Source organism: Melanotaenia boesemani, chromosome 1 (genome assembly GCF_017639745.1).
Source record: "Melanotaenia boesemani isolate fMelBoe1 chromosome 1, fMelBoe1.pri, whole genome shotgun sequence".
Taxonomy (NCBI): Eukaryota; Metazoa; Chordata; class Actinopteri; order Atheriniformes; family Melanotaeniidae; genus Melanotaenia; species Melanotaenia boesemani.
This window is the reverse complement of record NC_055682.1, coordinates 11,165,872-11,184,861: the sequence shown is the minus strand read 5'-3', so window position 1 is coordinate 11,184,861 and position 18,990 is coordinate 11,165,872. Positions and strand designations below refer to the sequence as shown.

At 38.4% G+C, this 18,990-nt stretch overlaps 1 protein-coding gene across 8 annotated transcripts in view; it reads left to right on the top strand.

Moving 5' to 3' along the window:
• Window positions 1-18,990, top strand: part of myo9aa (myosin IXAa) — a 103,229-nt gene that overhangs the window by 62,796 nt on the left and 21,443 nt on the right. For all 8 annotated transcript variants that reach the window (XM_041981648.1, XM_041981396.1, XM_041981562.1 and 5 more), the window contains 10 exons: window positions 877-974; window positions 1,467-1,593; window positions 1,744-1,833; window positions 5,565-5,681; window positions 5,886-6,020; window positions 10,529-10,650; window positions 11,738-11,879; window positions 13,888-14,083; window positions 15,310-15,429; window positions 16,749-16,824. In XM_041981648.1, the coding sequence (XP_041837582.1) occupies window positions 877-974; window positions 1,467-1,593; window positions 1,744-1,833; window positions 5,565-5,681; window positions 5,886-6,020; window positions 10,529-10,650; window positions 11,738-11,879; window positions 13,888-14,083; window positions 15,310-15,429; window positions 16,749-16,824 (1,223 nt within the window). The remainder of the gene's footprint in view (window positions 1-876; window positions 975-1,466; window positions 1,594-1,743; window positions 1,834-5,564; window positions 5,682-5,885; window positions 6,021-10,528; window positions 10,651-11,737; window positions 11,880-13,887; window positions 14,084-15,309; window positions 15,430-16,748; window positions 16,825-18,990) is intronic.

Genomic DNA, 18,990 nt, shown 5'->3' with positions numbered 1-18,990 from the left:
GTGTGAGTTTCATATTTGAAGTTGTTGTCTCTGAGGCTTTAGCATGTTGTAATTAAGGCAGCGAGACTGGAATAAACCCAGTAAACAAAGAGCAGTGCTCATGTTATGGTGAAGTCAAAGACTTTGTGGTTACATCAAAACTTGTGTGCCTAATCTTGGTAAAGCTTTTCCTCCTGTTTTAAACAAACTAATCCAGATTCACCCAGAAGTTTACTTTGTGTAAAGTGTTATAGTATTTACATTTAGTAAACAGCATTTTAATACTTTATGATTCTAGTGTTTCGACAACGGTAGTGAGATCTGTGGTTCAGCTGCATTCATAAATAAAAATTAACTTTGCTTATTGTTCTTCTGCACACTTCACAGCTATCTTATCAGGAGAAACGTCCCCTCACTGCTTTTTTTAGTTCATCATTCACTGCTCAAACACAAGCAAAGCCATAAATTGCTGCTCTTCTCAGCTCTTCTGCAAGCTTGCCAAATTTCTGTGGACTGGTTAAAAGTGGAAGCCAGACCAGATTTCCACTACATGCACACGCTGCTCTCACCAGTCACTCTGCACATCTAGCTGGGGTGTTGCTGTTTTGTTTGACCCCAAGATTCTTAATGATAGCTTATTTTAGTATGAGTCATTCATTTTGTTTGCTTCACTCTGCTGTTTTTATGTTTCAGCTACAAAGTAAACTAAAAAACTATTTTAAGCGTCTTGCTAGACAGTGTCTAAACACTCAAAACATTAAGTCGCTGCGTATGTCAATAAGCTTTAGTGAATACTTCTAAACCCCATAGAAGCTTGTCATTAGTTCTTTTGGCTTCCAGGCTGCTGTGTTGCAGCAATCGCTGTGAGATTAACACCCAGGTCCTACTTTTCTACAGGACTGCTTCACTGTTGAAGGGGAGGACCTGAAGCATGACTTTGAGAGGCTTCAGTTGGCCATGGAAATGGTGGGCTTTCTTCCTGCCACGCGGAAGCAGTGAGTAGAGCACACATCCACTGCAATCCTGGTGTGATAAGATGAGCGTATCCCCGGTGACATATTTCCTTCATATATTGGAGCAGTTTTACTCACATTAGCTCCCAAAAAAATAATAAAATATACTATTATTTAACAATGGGTTGAACATCTACGCCAAGACAGAGGTTATGCTTTCGGTGCAGTAAATGTCGGAAATGGAATAAGGAACATGTGATTACATTCTGGGGGTGACCTGGATCACCTTCTGGATCCAGGAATTTTTAAAGGATTCTTTACTATTCGGAGATAGGAATAATTTTGTCATTAGAGCTTCTAACTCAACAGATAATGTCCAGAATCATTGGCGAAAAAATTTAAAATTATATGATGACATTATATATCGGATTTAATCGAAATTGAATCGAAATAGGCTGTTGTGAATCAAATCGATTCAGGAAATTACTGACGATACCCAGCCCTACTCTTAAATATTTCTGAACTGTTGTTTAGGATATTTTCCCTGCTGTCGGCCATCCTTCACCTTGGAAACATCCGCTACAAGAGGAAAACCTACAGGGACGATTCAATAGACATCTGTAACCTAGAGGTTCTGCCTGTGGTCTCTGAGCTGCTGGAGGTACTACTAAAATGGTGTTATTCACAGACTTAGCTTTGTTATGGTTTGTACAACAGAATGTAAAATGGGGAAAATGTTATTAATTCAGAATTCTTTTGAAATAATCAGAAATCTTAGATTTTGTATTGTTCGTTTCATTCTCGTCACCAGGTCAAAGAAGAGATGCTGTTTGAAGCTCTGACAACACGGAAGACGGTCACTGTGGGAGAGCGGCTGATAGTTCCTTACAAACTGGCAGAGGTGAGTCTGCAGCTGCTTCCCAGCAGCACACTGCAGATGTGCAGTTTTAAATTCAGTTTCTTTAGCACAAAGTCAGGACAACTTGTATCTAAACAGTCCTCTTCATCATACTGATGATCTGATCTGACATTATTTTGGTATACCCACCACTGTTAGCTTTTATTTCAAATAAAGTTTGAGAAGATGGAATCACTATTGTACAACTCTACGTAAATGCCCTAAATTCATACATCAGTGAAGCATTATCTTGTTCTCCAAATTTCACCCAAAATTTGAATATCCGTATGCGAGTAGTAAGGAAGCGAAGAAACTTATAGAGCAAGAAATGAGACAAGAGTCAACATGGGACAGGTTTATCCTGGTGTGAAAGATTTCAGAAAAGAGAGGATGCAAGATGGCTGCTGAATTAACCTTCACTAGAGAGCCAAGGTTCAGTAGTGCTTCAGGGCGTGGCTCATTAAGGTAGAGTGGTTGTCTTGTAACCCGAGGGTTGCCGGTTCGATTCTCGGCCAAGTCGTGTTCATGTCGAGGTGTCCTTGGGTAAGACACCGAACCCCTAGTTGCTCCTGATGGGTCGTGGTCGAGCGCCTTGCATGGCAGCTTCCGCCATCAGTGTGTGAATGTGTGTGTGAATGGGTGAATGTGATGTATAATGTAAAGCGCTTTGGGTATCATTCCAGGTACAGAAAAGCGCTATATAAATACGGACCATTTACCATTTAATGTAAGGATATGTTGTTTACACAACAAATGTTTGCCAACATTTACGTTAGTATTTTTAATGGCATTTGTGGAGGCTGCAGTAATGAGCTTGACCAAAAAGTGGTTTAACTTGTATAGTCTGGACCACCAGTTTAACCAGTTTGAAGAATGTTTTGTTAGCATCAACACTAAATTATATCTCTTCTGCTTACCGCAGGCAACATTTATGTTTAAACAAGTCCCTTATGAGCCGTTAATCTGAGGGGCTGTGACTCTTTTCACTCTTGACATTTCAGACAGACTTGTTGGGGCTTCGTTGTGCTTTGACGTTTCTTTCTAAGGTTCGGAGGTAGAACGGTCAGCACGCTAATAGAAATCACACATTTATACTGAACTGTCTCACCTCTGTTATGTCAACATGAAAAATGGATCACAACAAGGGTCCACACTGTGCAGCATCTCGGCACAATATGTAAAAAAAAAAATCACTATTTTGCTCTGCTGACTCTGTATGTGCACTTGTTGTGCACATAAATTGACCAAAACATCGATACCAACTGCAAGCTTTGCATTCCAGCTCCCACTCATGGTGAAGAACTCCCAGGCTGACAGTGTGTGTTGTGTGTGTGTGTAACATCCGTGTTGCTGTGCACATGACAGGAACCATCCTGTGACTTGTGCATGGGGAATTTGAAAGGCACAGAATTTTCTTTATCTGAGAAGGATGGCCTGTCTTAAATGATGACAGATTCGTTCTTTGGACAATTTGTCACTGATCAAGTCATCCCTAAAATAAACTACAGACCCGTTTCATTGTTCACCCAGTATGAACCCAGAAAGGTTCAGCCAATCTTAGAGCTGAGTTTTTGTCAGTCTTAATTTGATTATTACCCAGACGTAAATTCTGGTTTAGATTCTGTAAATCTCAGCCTTTTCATGTGCGACTAAAGACAGTTATTCAGCTCCATAGTCATAGAGATGACTCAGGACAGCGTTCACCAGCACCGGATCTCCTCATTCTCGCTCTCTGTGTGCAGCTCCCTCAATCTGTGGCCACACATGAACACACACACATTAAAAAACACACATCTACAAAGTCCTTCAGCCTGTTTAGTGAGAAGGGAAGGCATTTTCAGCCCCCCTACAGTTTTCATTGGGACCTCTGCTCTGAAAACAAACACAAGCCACAGTGTGCAAGTCAAGAGCCATCAGAAAGGAGCGATGTGGTGACGTTGTGTGAAATTTGTACTACCATTATAATGCACAAAACCCATCACCATGACTCGGTATAAAATATAATGAAGTCAAACCTTGTACACACATTGCAAGTTGGATTAAATAATTTCCTTGTTTTGTTTCTTTTGACTATATACCAAATAAAACGTCTCAACAGCTCTTAACTTCAGACTTTCCCAGAAGATGTTGGTGTGTTATACATTCCCACCAAACCTCATAATGACCTGCTGGATATTTAGGAGTCATTTTATAGGAACAAACAGTGATTGTTTTGGTAGTACACTGGGTGGTCTCTGTGTAAATATTGCTCCAACAGTCTCAACAGTCTCATCGCCTGTTAAACTGAAATGATGCACTTGAAACTCCTCGAAAGAAATCTGAGTAATGCCTTTCTCCATTCGGTCAGATTTATGAGGCTGTTAAATGCTTCAAATCCAACTTCCACCAAAAGATGAAAAGCTTTTGTGTCATTAGAGGCCATTGTGTACAAGGGTTCAAAATGATATCTGTGATGACAAGAAGACATATTTGGTGTGAGGATGCTAAAAATATCCTGCTTAATTATTTAGACATGGGGGAGTTTTGACTTGGGGTAGCCGCTCAGTGGTTTATTTTGTTTTGAAGACTATGGCTGTCCTGTGTTGCAGTGAGGTCAAATCTTTCCAGCAGACGGAGGAATTGCAAATTTCTTGCAATAAGATGACAATGAAATTTGTTTCAGACAGTCTTTGTTTAGAAAATGTATTATTCAACCAAATATTTGAAACACTTATGATAATGGTTGTGTCTCAAAGTAATTTACTTTCTTTATCATGTGAATTTTTTCTTGAATGTCCTGGAAATCTGTATTCAGTCCTAAAACACTGAATGTTTGGCTTAACTGAAGCAAATTTTTATAACTTCATTCCTCAGAACTTGGCAGTTTATTCTGTGTTTCACTCAAACAATCCCCTCAGTCTCTCTGATGAGTCTTAAGCTGGTTTAATGATGTTATTAATAGCTCAGGGACGTCCTGCTGTGGCACAGTGCAGCATGCAAGCAGGTCTGTACTGTTACCGTCTGCAGCAAAGTTCCAGTAAAGCATATCAGTATCAGGGATGCGATTGGATAACATTTCTCTTTTTTCCTTGTCTGCTTTTTACATCTTAGGATATTCTATTTTCTATTTTCTTCAGTACTTAGGCTGCTGGGGACCACTGACAGCTCTGTGGGGATATAATTTAGCATCAGGTCAAAGTTTAAAAGGGTTGATTTTGAAAGTAGAAATGCAACTGTCTGCACATTTTGACTCATTTTTAAAATAATAATAGATATCAAACTATGCCAGTTCAGTCTGAAATTCACATTTTATCCTGATTCTAAATCTGTTGAAAGGTGTACATTCTTTGTTTTTCATGCTCGACCTTGTGCAGAGGTGCGCCGTTAAAGGCTGATGTGTGCAAAGCCTAGAACAGTTAAACAGATTTGTGGGGCACCGAGGTGGCGGGGGAATATGTCTGCAGGAGTATGAACTGAATGAACAGGAAGACATAACCTTCTCAAATGGTTTTGTGGAACTCTTTGAAAGTGTTGACATGTTTGTTGTCACTTTTTTATTTAGTGCTGCAGGAGGTCTTTGTATCAGACATTCACATTTACACGTGGAAGTAAAGTAGAGAGGAGTACTGATTTAGGTTATTATAAATTTTCCATATCATTTTAAACTGTTAATATGATCAACAGTGGTCCTGACTAAACTTGTTTGTTTAACTAATCTGAGTAAACTGATGCAGCTACTGTTTGTCTCCATGCAGGCTGGTACGGTGCGAGACTCCATGGCCAAGTCTCTGTACGGTGCGCTCTTTGACTGGATTGTCTTCAGGATCAATCACGCTCTGCTGAACATCAAGGACCTGGAAGAGACAACCAAGGTAGGGTCACACAAAGCATTATTAGATAAAAGCAGCATCACAGATTGGACCTTTAAATGAAATTCTCATTTAAAGAGATTTTTAAGAGTTATAAAGTCTGAAAAAAGTTTCTAAAGTTAGAGATGATCAAATTTGAATATCAAATAAACAAAATTTGGAACAAATGATTTGCTGATTTGGATTATGTGTGGATGTCTTCCTCAGATTTTGTCCATCGGCGTACTCGACATTTTTGGTTTTGAGGATTATGAGAACAACAGCTTCGAGCAGTTCTGCATCAACTTTGCCAACGAACGCCTGCAGCATTATTTCAACCAGCATATCTTCAAGCTCGAGCAAGTAAGTTACTTTTTAAACAGGAGGAGGAAATACATTTTCACTTTGTGAAAACATCAAACTTAATTCTTAGGAGCTGGCCTGCTGTTGAAGGCTCTAAACATGAACTTAACTGCTTGGTTACTGTATTGCTACAACCATTAAATCAACACAATGCAAGTGTACATGCTCACATCAATGCTTGGGTACATTTCAGAGAAAATTACAATGCACACATCTTACAGCGTCAGAGAAGCAATGGAGGAATCTTTATTTATGCCATTCAGCAGGGTTAATATAGAAACTCAAGGCCATATGACTCAACTTACCTTCCTCAGTGTCCACCCGGGGAAGGATGTATGTTCTCTTAAGTGAGCTGATGAACTTCAAAGGTCTTTAAAGTCCTGATCTGTAAGCTTAACCTGCAAGTTAAACAATGTGTTTACCTTGAGGTGCCTCATCATGGCCTGCCTCAACATGTTTGAGACTCTGGAGCTGCTTGAAACCTTCTGTGCTGTTTGTGAGTTGCACCAGGACATGATCAGATATTCCCACATTTTCCAAAGCAGTTGATCAGAAATGACTATAGGAATACAGTTTTACAGATTTATGAAGCAAGCATGCTGTCAGGCACGTATGTTTTAATTCCAGCTATGCAGAGAAACATTACTTCCATCTTCCTTGGTCTGATACTTATTGCCTGAAAACAGTAAAAGCCTTAATGTTTGGGGTCGTTCAGTCGGGCATGGCCCCCCTTTTTTTTTAGCACTTTTAAAGTCAGTTTTGGTCATTTCTGACCTCCTTTTATAGACTTGGAGACTTTTGTTTACAGTGTTTATTGAATCCTGTGTGTAACTTTGGTTTCTGAATGAATCTTTGTTGTAAAAATCTAGTTTAAGCCTCAAGAAAAGCAAATGCAGCTTCTTTGTTGCACCCTGTTTGTGTTTCTGCTTACAGAGGATGAAATGCTTTATCTTCACATTATTAGTTCAGCATTACTTTTGTTTGTTAAAGTGTAACTCAATTCTCTGCTTTGGCCTAAACATGCAACCTGTATAGATTTACAACTCTGAGCTTTAACATCAAGCCCGAAAACAGCTACAGCCTGGACGTAGATGTGGCCACTGTGTACCAATGGGTTTCTGAATGTTTGCCTTATGGCCTTAATCATCTTGGCTTTTTGTGAAGCAGAACATGACAAGAGCATTGGCCTGTACCCATACTGCATAGAAATACCTTTATCTAAGGATTAATATCTCAGTATTTCTGGAACTATTTCAGAAGGATTACCTGCAGTCTGATTAGCATCCTTCTTTTGCATCTGCATTAACCACTCAACACATTTCATTAAATGTGGCTTGGTAATTTTAGCAAGTCACAATTCCTCCTCCTTCATAGAAATAGTGATAGTCTGTTGGATCCAGAATCAGACATCAGTGCTATTGTGCTTTTATTAACTTCATCAGCTTCACGCTTAAGACGTTCTGTCCTTTACATAATATTTATGGTTTAAGAGTGGGATCAACTCTCAAAATTTTTATTTGGGACAGAAAAAAAAAAAAAAGCTTTTTCACCTTGAGAAAGTTTAAGGCACACGAAACCAAATCTCTGAACTTTTACTGAGAAATTTAAAGTGATTAATCATTCAGATTTAAAGAAATGTGTTTAGAATTACTCCATGTGAGGATTATGCTGAACTCATTTACTTGGAAAATGAGCTGTAGTCCCACAGCAGCGTCAGTCAGGGCTCACTGTGCTTTCAGTCTGGTTACATATTGTGTATATCACACTCCTTTGTGGATGTAGTGTCATGCTCACCCAAACTGCACCCTTTAGTGACATGATGACAGATCTGCTGTTTATCCTCTTCTAATGTGTATTTACAAGATAATGACTCTAATGACATCCATGTGATGGGGACAGTGAAAGGATCTGTAAATCCTCGGGTGTCATCCATGAATCACACTGCCATCGTAGTTTAGGCCATGTCCTGGGTGTGTGATTAACCTGGCTGTAATAGAATAACAGTGGATTAAACATTTGAATAGAGAAAACTGAAGGTCTTCGTAATGGGACAGATCTGGCATTAGCTAACTATGGGAGGCTTCGCTGAGGCAACCTCTGAAAATGACTCAGGATAAGCTGGCACGCTTAATGTTTTTATTGAGGCCTGCTTCACACCCTCTTCTACAGTTACAGGATATTTCCATTCTTCTGCCGACCACTGAGTCGCTCTGTTGGAGCAGATGGGAACTAAATGCATAAAGGCACACTGATGGTCATGTTAAGGCACAATAGTCCATATTTGCTTATTTTGTTATATGATTCCATCTCATACAAAAGTGGATGAAACAAGGTAACATCAGTATTAATGTATACTGTGTATAGATGTGTGTATATATATATATATATATATATATATATATATATATATATATATATATATATATATATATATATATATATATATTTTTTTTTTTTTCAGCCGTGATGAATCCTTTTCATGAAATAAGATTGAAAATTTCAATGACAAGAAGGTGGAAGAAGGATTTATGTTAGTGGTCACATTAATTGACTGTAAATTTAAACCATCTTCCTGTCATTGTACATCTGTGGCTACAGAAGAGACAGCACTTCATATTCCAGTTTCTGGATTACTAAAGCACATCATTCACAAATACAAACACCGTAGAGCACATGTTGCTCATTTTAGATACCCCTTTATCTAAATCTGACTAAGCTGCACCCTGATCGCTTGCACATGAAAGTCATGCAAGTGATCTTACTGTCAGATCTCTAACATTTTCACATGATTTTAACATGGAACAAGTTTGACGTGAGTGTCATCAAGTATATAAGAACTCCTGTAATGTTACTAATATCAGTGTAATGTCAAACAATTTATTGAACATTATAGAGTTCCTTTGTACAACACATGAACCCTAAACAGGAAAAAACAACACATGGCTCAATCTGCAAAACATTCCTGGCAAAATCCAATACAATCAAGAAATAATGGTGGTAACGGGTCCTCAAAGCAGCAAGAAATATACCAAGCTGTAAAGCAGGAAGTCAATTTTTTTCTCTTTCTTTATTTTCATTCCCCCTTCCCTTGTGCCAGAAAATAATAGTAATAAATGAATAAATAAAAGATGCATGTAACTAGTATCAATGCATGTAAGAGAGGTTTTACAAAGGGTCAACAGGTTTCAGTAGTCTTTTTATGTCCACTGTAAGTTTGTCTCCTGTGCAAATACTGAATATCCAGCAATACTTCATAAACAGCATGTGAGATAAACAGAATTTGAGTGCTCCTAATGTCACTGTTAAAGTAATAGTTCTCAAAGTAAAAATCAATTTAGGATTAAATTAAACACGTCATTTACATCAATCTGTACAAACATAACAGGAAGGTGATTACTTCTTTCTTTTTCACTGACTGAGTAAAAATAAGAGAGTCGGAGCATTTACAGGAAGCTGATTTGAAGACAAGTCGAGGGGGTGGATGCTGTACTGTACAAAATAATGAGACACCTAACAGCACCCCCACAAACCACATCTCAGTGATTACTAAAGAGCTGTATCAGCTCCCATCCGACTCACAAATGGAATATTTAAATGCTGTTAAATGACATTATTCTTAATTATACAGGTACTGACTTCACAGTTTTGAAGTATTTAGTATTTCTCTCAGAACTATGAAGTGCAACACCATTACTGTCCTCTAGATATCAGTTGTAAGATGGTTGGATGGTTTGTATGAAGAATGCTCTCAGCAAATTTAAAATCCCTTAAAGGAAAATCATTTCTTATATAGAATTATGCCTTTAGTTTGTCGTAACTTTGATTAAATTACACATTTTTCTGTAAGCATGGCCATCAGCAAAAGTCTCACAGCTTAGTTTGATTAGGTTTTATTTCACAGTGAACTAAAGAAGATAATCTTTCTTTTTAGAAAAATGCTTCCCAGTAAACTTTCTCATTTTCTTCGGGTCATATTGAATAAACAATGCCAATTAACCATCTGACTTTATGGCAACAACAGAAGATACAAGACAAAAAAGGAGATTCCAGTTATGTTTATTAAACCTCTGCAGGATTATGGTCTTTATTGTTTAAATCTCTTTCCCAGGAAAAATGGACCCAAAAAAAAATCCATGTGTGGGGAAGAAATACTAATAAATGCCAAAAATGCTTCTCTCATTATTAAACTGCCAAGAGTCCAGGGAAAGTTTGCACACATGAAAGCATGAAAACAAATAACTTTAATGCTCTGACTGTGAAATTTAAAACAGCTTCACCCATAAAACTGGATTTCTGCTTTTGATCATATGTTAATGATTAATATTTTTATGGATGCTGGGAGATATTTACGCTGATATCACGTCCACTGTATGTGTTCTTTTCATCACTGAGTTTCATCAAGAGCAAAAACATGAAGTTCAAAATACAAATTAAAGTTATCTGGAGTAAATTATTGTTGAAAGTGGCGCTGACACTGAGCTCGATGTTTATATTATGTGATCCCACAGGAGGAATATAGGGCAGAGGGCATCAGCTGGCGAAACATCGACTATATCGACAATACAGGCTGCATCAATCTGATCAGCAAGAAGCCCACAGCGCTGTTCCACCTACTGGATGAAGAGTGCAAGTGAGTTTCTCAGCCTGTTTGTTTTCCGGTTTGACTGCTCCATTTCTTTTTTATTTTCCTATTAAATGGGTCATTCAGTCCACTGCACAGTGTTGTACCCCCAGTTCCAGCCAAGGCCTCCACTCTGTCTTTATAACATTAGCTATTTAGAAAAATGGCTTAGAAACATGAAATCAATGAGCTGTGGAGTACAGTGTTGTTAACCAGTTACAGAGTTTATGCATCCAAACACTCCTGCAGGATTGCACAATAAACAATAAAAAGGCTGTGAGGAATCTGAAAGATGTGGATAGTAGCCATGAAGCCACAGGAAACTGCCTCTTTCAGCTCATTGTTGTGCTATCACTGCAAAATAGAAAGCAGAGGGAAATGCGACTATCTGGTTAAAAGAAAAAGACATCAAAATATAAACAGGTGGAAAGCACGTTTGACTTTAATGATCAGGTGTAAACTCAGCTTCCTCACGTTGTGTAAATCTTCTAAACAACAGAGATATGAAACTCAAAACTTTCAGGTCCATGTCTGTAATGCTATTTTAGTAACAATATTTCCTCCTTTAATTCCCCCTTTTCTCCATGTGGATGCTGAATCAAATTCCTCCCACTTGGAAAAGCTAGAAAGCACCGAGTCTTAAGCTGTGCTGTTTTCATAGCTCAGGTTTCGCCCGTTCCAGAACCCCTGGTGTCTCATCCTCCTTAGTCTTCTTCCTGTAAGCTGTTATTTTTCATGGAATTCCTGGTTGTTGCTGTCAAAGTACCTGAAAGAAATCTGAACAGTTATCAAGTGTGAACGTTAATCCTCAGTGTGGGAGATGAAATGGTCAAAAATAATTACAGATCAGATGATGCTGGTCGGCCATGTTTTCTGTGGACAAAAAACTTCATTATTGTGTTCTGTTCGAACATCAGAAATCTGTTGAGCATTTCAGTATGATTGATGACGTAGCATTTAATGACGGGGTTGATGAATTTAAACAAGTGCACCATCGCATTGATTCTCTGGCAGATTCCTAGCCTCCATGTGTATTAAAAACAGATGTAACATGCATTGTTCTTCAAAGCTCAACTCTTCTGTCATTAATTAACAGTTTTCCTCAAGCCACCAACCAGACTTTGTTGGATAAGTTCAAGCGTCAGCATGAAGGGAACAGTTACATCGAGTTCCCTGCCGTCATGGAGCCCGCCTTCATCATCCGACACTATGCTGGCAAAGTCAAGTACGGCGTTAAGGTCAGTTATACGTTCACAGAAAGTACAAAGGGTGTGCAGCCAACCTCAGCTTTGTTTTGGTGCCGTTGTAGCTTTCAATATGGAAGAAAAAGTGTTTCTATTTCCTTTCACGCACATTTTCATCACATACTTGTTCTCAGTATAATAACTTTATTTTTATATCCTTTCAAATAAGCTCATAATTTGTAGCTGGTTCTCAGCTGTAACATTTGGGCAAGTAGTCAAATTGGTTAATAGATAAACTACTTTATATTAGCTGATCTTCTAACTGCATATGAATACAAAATGCTGAAATATAGTGTACCCCCTTCAACTATGAAAATATAGCTTTGATTTCTGACGTAGCATTTATGACAATACATCATTCATACATAATTTAAATGGGGTATATAAAATATGATAGTTGCAGTAATATTACACTTCCAGTTGTTACGGTGTTACTTATGAACTCATGTACATGTGCAACATTTGACCCTATAAAAACCAATGGCTGTTGAACTAAAACATCAAACTTTGGAGATGAACTAAAAGTGAAACCTAGCTTGGAGCCAGTGTTGTAAACAAAACGCATTTGAGCAGGAAATCCAAGCAGGAGGATGAGATATTGTGTCCTCTGGTGAGATCATCAATACACTGCTTCTTCATCTCATTGCAAGTACTTCTTGGCTCCTCTGTTAAGATTTGAATTATTGCATTTTGTAACTTTACCTCATATTAAACCAGGTTAATATCATAAAGCTTGTAGAAATAACATCTGGACTCACTTGATGTTCAGTGCAGTAGTGCAGTGAAGTGCAATACCGCTGATGGCCTGTAGGTGTTGGCTTTAAAATAAGCTATAAATGCTTTAAGTAAGCATCTAATTCTTTTCTGTCAATACATTTCTAATACAAGTAATTATGGTGTCACTATATACATATTTATTGTCATTTTACTGGTTGTCCAAAATAATTTCACAAATTGATGGACATTAGGTCTGATAGAGGGTTGCCTGTATCCAGTCAGCTTTTCAGATATTCTTCAGCTTGGCTCCATTTCTGGCCTAAAAGGTCAGATTTTGTTGACCAAAAATTGACCGCAGAATGCTGATTAATGTTGCTGTCATTTATATTCATTTTCTATACTCAGCCTATGGTTTGGGACAACACAATGTCACACAAACCTATTAAAAAAAAAGATAACACTTAAAAGAAAACATTGTACACAGTTGAGAATGCTATTTAGGTTTCCCTTAATTACTTCTAGTTATCTCCTGTTATAAATCAAACATTTAAAACACAAATTTCAATGCCTTTTTTCCCTGAGGCCAAACAAGCAAATTAGATGTAATATAGTCAGAATTTCACTAAATGTGTCAAAAACACAATACTTGAATGCTTGAAATACTTTATTTGTATTTAAATGTTCAATTATCAGAAAAAAAAACTAATATCTCACTGGTCTTTTTTTAAGTCAAGCGTATCCTGTCAAACGCAAAGATTTTAGATTTTTGTTGAACCATTTTGTCTTCAGAAAGAATACATAAGTTTTAGGCTATACAAATGAATATATTACAGCGACTCTCTGTTAAAGCTGCATTAATTTCCAGCCTCCTTTTGCAGCAGAGGAGCTTTATTTTTCGGAACAACTGAATTTTTGCAGCTCGGTCTGAGCATTCTGGTCAAACACAAGCTGTTCCCGTTGATCATGTGAATAAATGACAGTTATTAACGACTGAAAATGGTTGTGAGCTGGTTTTCTGCTGAATGGACCGATTCACAGTTAAATAAAAGCTTCTGCAGCTGCTGATGTTCATCAGTTGTATGGATGGTTGTGTCTTTATTATTGTTATTCATTTTTGCTGTTTATGTCACTTGATTTGAATTATTACAGAGTTTTTTTTTTTTGTTTTTTTTTCTTGCTGATTTTGTTTGCAAAGATGCCACATTTGACCTATTTTTTATGTTTTTTTGGCATATATTAAAGTCCAAATTAATTTGCTTAATATCTTTGTCACGTATTCACGCAGGACTTCAGGGAGAAGAACACGGACCACATGCGCCCAGACATCGTGGCTCTGCTAAAGAGCAGCAAGAACGCCTTCATCTGCAGCCTGATCGGCATCGACCCTCCAGCCACGTTCCGCTGGGCGGTACTTCGAGCTTACTTCAGGGCCCTAGTGGCTTTTAGGGAGGCTGGAAAGAGACACACGCACAAGAAGATTGGTAAGAAATGACACTTACAGAAACTCCACCAAGACAGCTACTGTACAGTCGTAAAAAGACAAAGTTCATTTTGTAAAAAGACAAACGGCTTATCCAGTCGAAGGAAGCTCACATGCAGTACATTCCATCAGTGTCAAGAGCTTTAAAGTGAATGTAGACACGCTGATATGTTTTATTAGTGCCTGTATGACTTTTAAATAGTAAATCATATTCTCTGTGGTGTTTAAAGCCTAATATTGTCCACATTCCACTGAATGGCATGTAAGCATTACAACTAAAACAAAATAAATTTGGAAAATTACTACGTCTAAAACAAAGAACTGATATGTTATTATGTATTTGAAAGTTGCTGCATTTTAGTTGCCAGCAGAACCCAAATGACCTTTTTTCATCCCATACTTTATTTAATGTGTTTTTTTTTCAGTGTTCCTGACACGCTGTACTAAATGCTCACACGCCATGCAGTTCTGGTTTTGTGGTCTTTATCCCCACCTTATAGTCACTGTTCTGTAGTGTGTTTAGTGTACCGTGCTAGTAGAGTTGCCATGTATTGCTTTGTCTCTTTCAGCTATGTCTTCTTAAAAATGCCTTCTTTTCTTGTAGAATTTGCTCCGTAGATATCAGCATCCAATGTTCTTACAGCATTGCCAACGTGTGAATCAGACTTGTACTCTATACCCTCTTCAGCTTTTGTGTACATTGAGCGTAGATATTGTCATGTGAAAATAGGCTTTCCTTCAGAAGTCTTGTATCCGTTTCCTTAGATATCTTGTAGAATTCTTCTGACTAAACTCTAAAGATATCAGTGTCGCCCAAGGGAGTCTGTTACATGTCTTCTGTAACATTTCTGCAACATTTCTGCAACAGCACAGGGTTTGTGATTTATGTGATTGTTATGAATTCTAATTGGCTGAGCTGAAAACGTATTTACCACCACAAGTACTACGCAGAACCAATCCAGTTGCAGAAAACCTCTAGAAGACAATGTAAGGGGGTACCTTAGTGGGCGAGCACCTGCAATGACAAACTTCCAGCTGCTGTTTTGAATGTCAGTCATCTTCTCTCCAGAGGTCTTGCACAGGTATCTCTTCAGTAGACGAACTGCATCTCCTGATTTCTTCTTCTTCGCTGTCTAATCTGTCATTTCTCTCTCTCCCCTTCTCCCTCCTCCTTTCCTTTTTTTTTCTGTCTTCTGTTATTTTTTTCTTTTGTTTTGCTTCTCCAAGGGCATGATGACGCTGCTCCCTGTGCAGTATTGAAAAGTGTGGATAGTTTTAGCTTTCTGCAACACCCTGTGCATCAGAGAAGCTTAGAGATCCTGCAGAGATGCAAAGAGGAGAAGTACAGTAAGGCTGCCAATACAACAACTCCTCCTACTTTCGTGTTGGATCATGATCTGGGGAAACTGTAGGGATGAGACTGACCAACATCAGCTTATGCTCTACTGCACTGTAGGCAAAGTCAGGCCAAAATAGATCAATAATTATGTTTAAACTTATTATAAAGGGACATAGTTCCATGAAATCTTTATTTCATTTTCTGCTTTGTGATTTGATTTAAAGCTTTTATGATAGACTAGATGCTTGTTGGTCTCTGCTCCCTCTGTCTCCCTCTTCACCCTCCCTTGCATGTTGTTCACTGGCATGCTTCACTTGCACGCTACTGTTTTTAAAAAAAAGAAAAAGCTTACAGAGAAATGCATGGTTGTATTGCTCTGTCTGCTGATTTTTGTCCAGGAGAACAACACCTCTGTGTGTCACATCTTCTTTTTGTTTTCTTGTTTTGTTAGTCATACCCACTGCTTTGCTTTCTTGTGCAGTTTTGTGTAATGGGCAACGGGTGTAGTCACTGGTTCACCTAAAAACCAGCTGTCTTCCATGTGACTAATACAACATAAACTGGTGATGGTAATAGAAAATGGGGGGTGTGTTTGACACAACATCATTGTCACTAACTTGCTCAGAGGCAGCAGGACCTACAGCTGACTTCACACACCTCTCACACAAATACATCATCAAACTCAAAATGTGTTTGTCTTTTTGTTTTGTGCCACCTTGCAGCTCCAGATGAGAGTGAAAATGTACAAAGTGATGATGAAACTGAAAACGGTACACTGTTAAGCTGCAGTTTGCTTTCTGAGTAGGCTAACACACCGTAGATTTGTGATTTCTCAGCACTCTGACTAATTGGCTGCAGGTTCAGAGGGAATGCTGGTGTATGTGTTTATCACTACAAGCTTCTCATGGCTGAAACCCAGCCATCACACCATAGTAATGTAACACTCAACTTAACTTTCCTTAGATGAGCCACTGTGCAGCAAAATCTGATTTGAATATTAGTACTTGAAATAACTAATCAGCATTAGTTACCATACAGTTCAGACTAATTCTTCAGTATCATCTTCCATTTTTCAGCACTTACAGAAGCACCACGCTGTGAACCTCACAAACCTTTTTTTGAATTAAAATCATCAACAGTACTTTATATTTCTAATAAAAAGGCACATAACACTCACTGCAATAATAACATGGGCTCAAAAGTGTGTTTTTGTCTGGGAAAGGTTTCATGATTGTTTGCTTGCAAGTGTCTTGTTTGGTGATCTTTGTGTGAGAATCTGTGTTTATGTGTTCTTTGACATGACAACAACATGTTTGTCAATGATCAGGTATGACCAGGAAGAGTCCGCGAACGCCTCTGTCAGACATTCAGGGAAGCAACACCATCATTGAGAAATCTCCACGGTAAGTGAACGATGCTGTAACTGCTGCTGAAGTGATGGTGACACAGTGACAACACATTATCACAATCAATCGAGATAAAGCAACAAAAAGGAACACTTTTTGTATATCATATGCAGTATTATCACAACAACCACAACAAAAAGATGATCCGCAGAGATTTATCAGAAATGAGTTTTGGGTGTTTGCTTTTAGGCAAATGGATAATCTTCATTCATAGAGCCTCTGTGGTTTCCTGTTACCTTTTTCTCTTTAATTATTTATTCATCTTTTTTTATTTTTTAAGGGCTAATAATTCTTAACCAGCCCCTTCCTACCACTCTAGCCAACACTCTACATCCAGCTACTTTGACATCTGGGCATTGAAACACCTGTATTGGAGAAAAAACAAAAAACAAACCTGATGACAGTGCTGTGACCCCAAACATTGCTCTCATGTCACCCCACCGTGCCCATGGTCCACCACTTCCACTAATTAGCTGTGTGCTGTGACATTAGCAGGCAGCAACCATGACTGGCAGCACAGAAAGGCTCTTTCAGGACAGCTTTTGTTGCCCAGACAAGAACTCACACCATAGCTGTTAAATCTTCCTTAATGCAACGTTCCACCTCTGCCCTCGTTCTAGCTCACTCTCCACACACTCGTCGAAGTCTAAACCCTGTCCAGCTGCGTCCTCCGTGATGTAAAGTCAAAGCTATGCACCGGAGAGGAGCGCCTGGGGAGAGAGAAATATTCATCCCTGCTGGGTGCTTGTCAGCTGGACAGAGCCACAGACAGTGCAGTGCTTTATGGGAGTCTCAGAGAGACTATGGAGATAAACAGTCACTACAAAAGGCATATTGTACCATCACCATTTACTGAGATTGATTATCAACTGGAGAGAAATTCTTCTTTATATGGTATGCCAGATGCAAATAGAAGATTTGTGTTGTACTCTATATTTTGACATTTGAATGTAGTGTTTGATTTGGGCATAGACAGTAAACTTTTAAACACTTGTCTCAAGATTTCATGAGAATTTGATTTAAATGTAGAAATGTATATAAATCCCCAAATTTTTATTTATACCAACTGTAAGTGTGTGAATCCTCTGCTGTCATTTATAATATTTGTGCAATGCGAGCTGGGAGTGTAAATCACATGCATCTGGACTCTAACTAAATATGACAAAGGTAGTGGGACACATTTGCATTTTTCTGGTGCAGAGGTACTGTCATTATTTTTTTATTTTTTTTTTATTTTTAAATGTATTTTTATTTGCTGTGCAAGTTTAATTTTTGTTACATATGTTAAGTCATAAAAATAATTTAAATCTGTATTTCCCCAATGAAACTCTAGAAAGTGGGACAATGTTTTGAGCTCAAAGCCAACACCCTCACACTAATTCTCTAATTTGCTTTTAAACACTAAAGCACAAAGTCCTGCTGAGGCTTGTGAGTGTGTCATTCGTTTTTACTTCCACCACAGGTTTGGGAAAATAAAAAGTGAGCAAGATGAAGAGTCAGGGAGCTTGAAAAGCCAGCAGGATTCATCCTCTGGGGACTCTGAATGTTTGCAGAACATTTCTTTGCTGTCTGTTCAGCACTTGTCGAGATATTTCATTCTTAACAAAACAGACTAAAAGCTGCTTTTTATGTCAGCAATGTAATGGTCTGGGAATTACCTCCAACCACCTGTGTGAGAAGTCTCCTTTTTAAACAACAGGTTAATGAAGTGCATGTTAGGCTTGAAAAATGATCTGCTGGCCATGCACTAAAGCTGCTCTGTGCTATGTGTGTTTGTACTGACATTCAATTTTTATCAGATTTTAAAAACCCCTCCACAGTCTGGTGTCCCAGCTCGTTTCCTTTCTAGAAATTATCCCCCCCACCCCCACCCCTAATAACACAGTATGAGTTACCAAACACATGTTACTGCCGTTGACTGTGTTATAGTGCGTGTGGTCTGTAACTCTTCTAGAGGAATTCTTGTAAATCTACAAAGGATAGCACTGGAAACAAAATAAACTTCTATAGTGGATCCAAGCAGCTGAGCCCACAATGCTGCTTCAGCCACAACTTTATTCTTTTCTTTATAATCTGGACAGTGTTGTTGTTGTTTATTTTTTCTTTTTATTTGGTTCCGTGGCTGTTTTTTACCCTCTTCCTCTTGTCCTGAGCTAAAAGAGG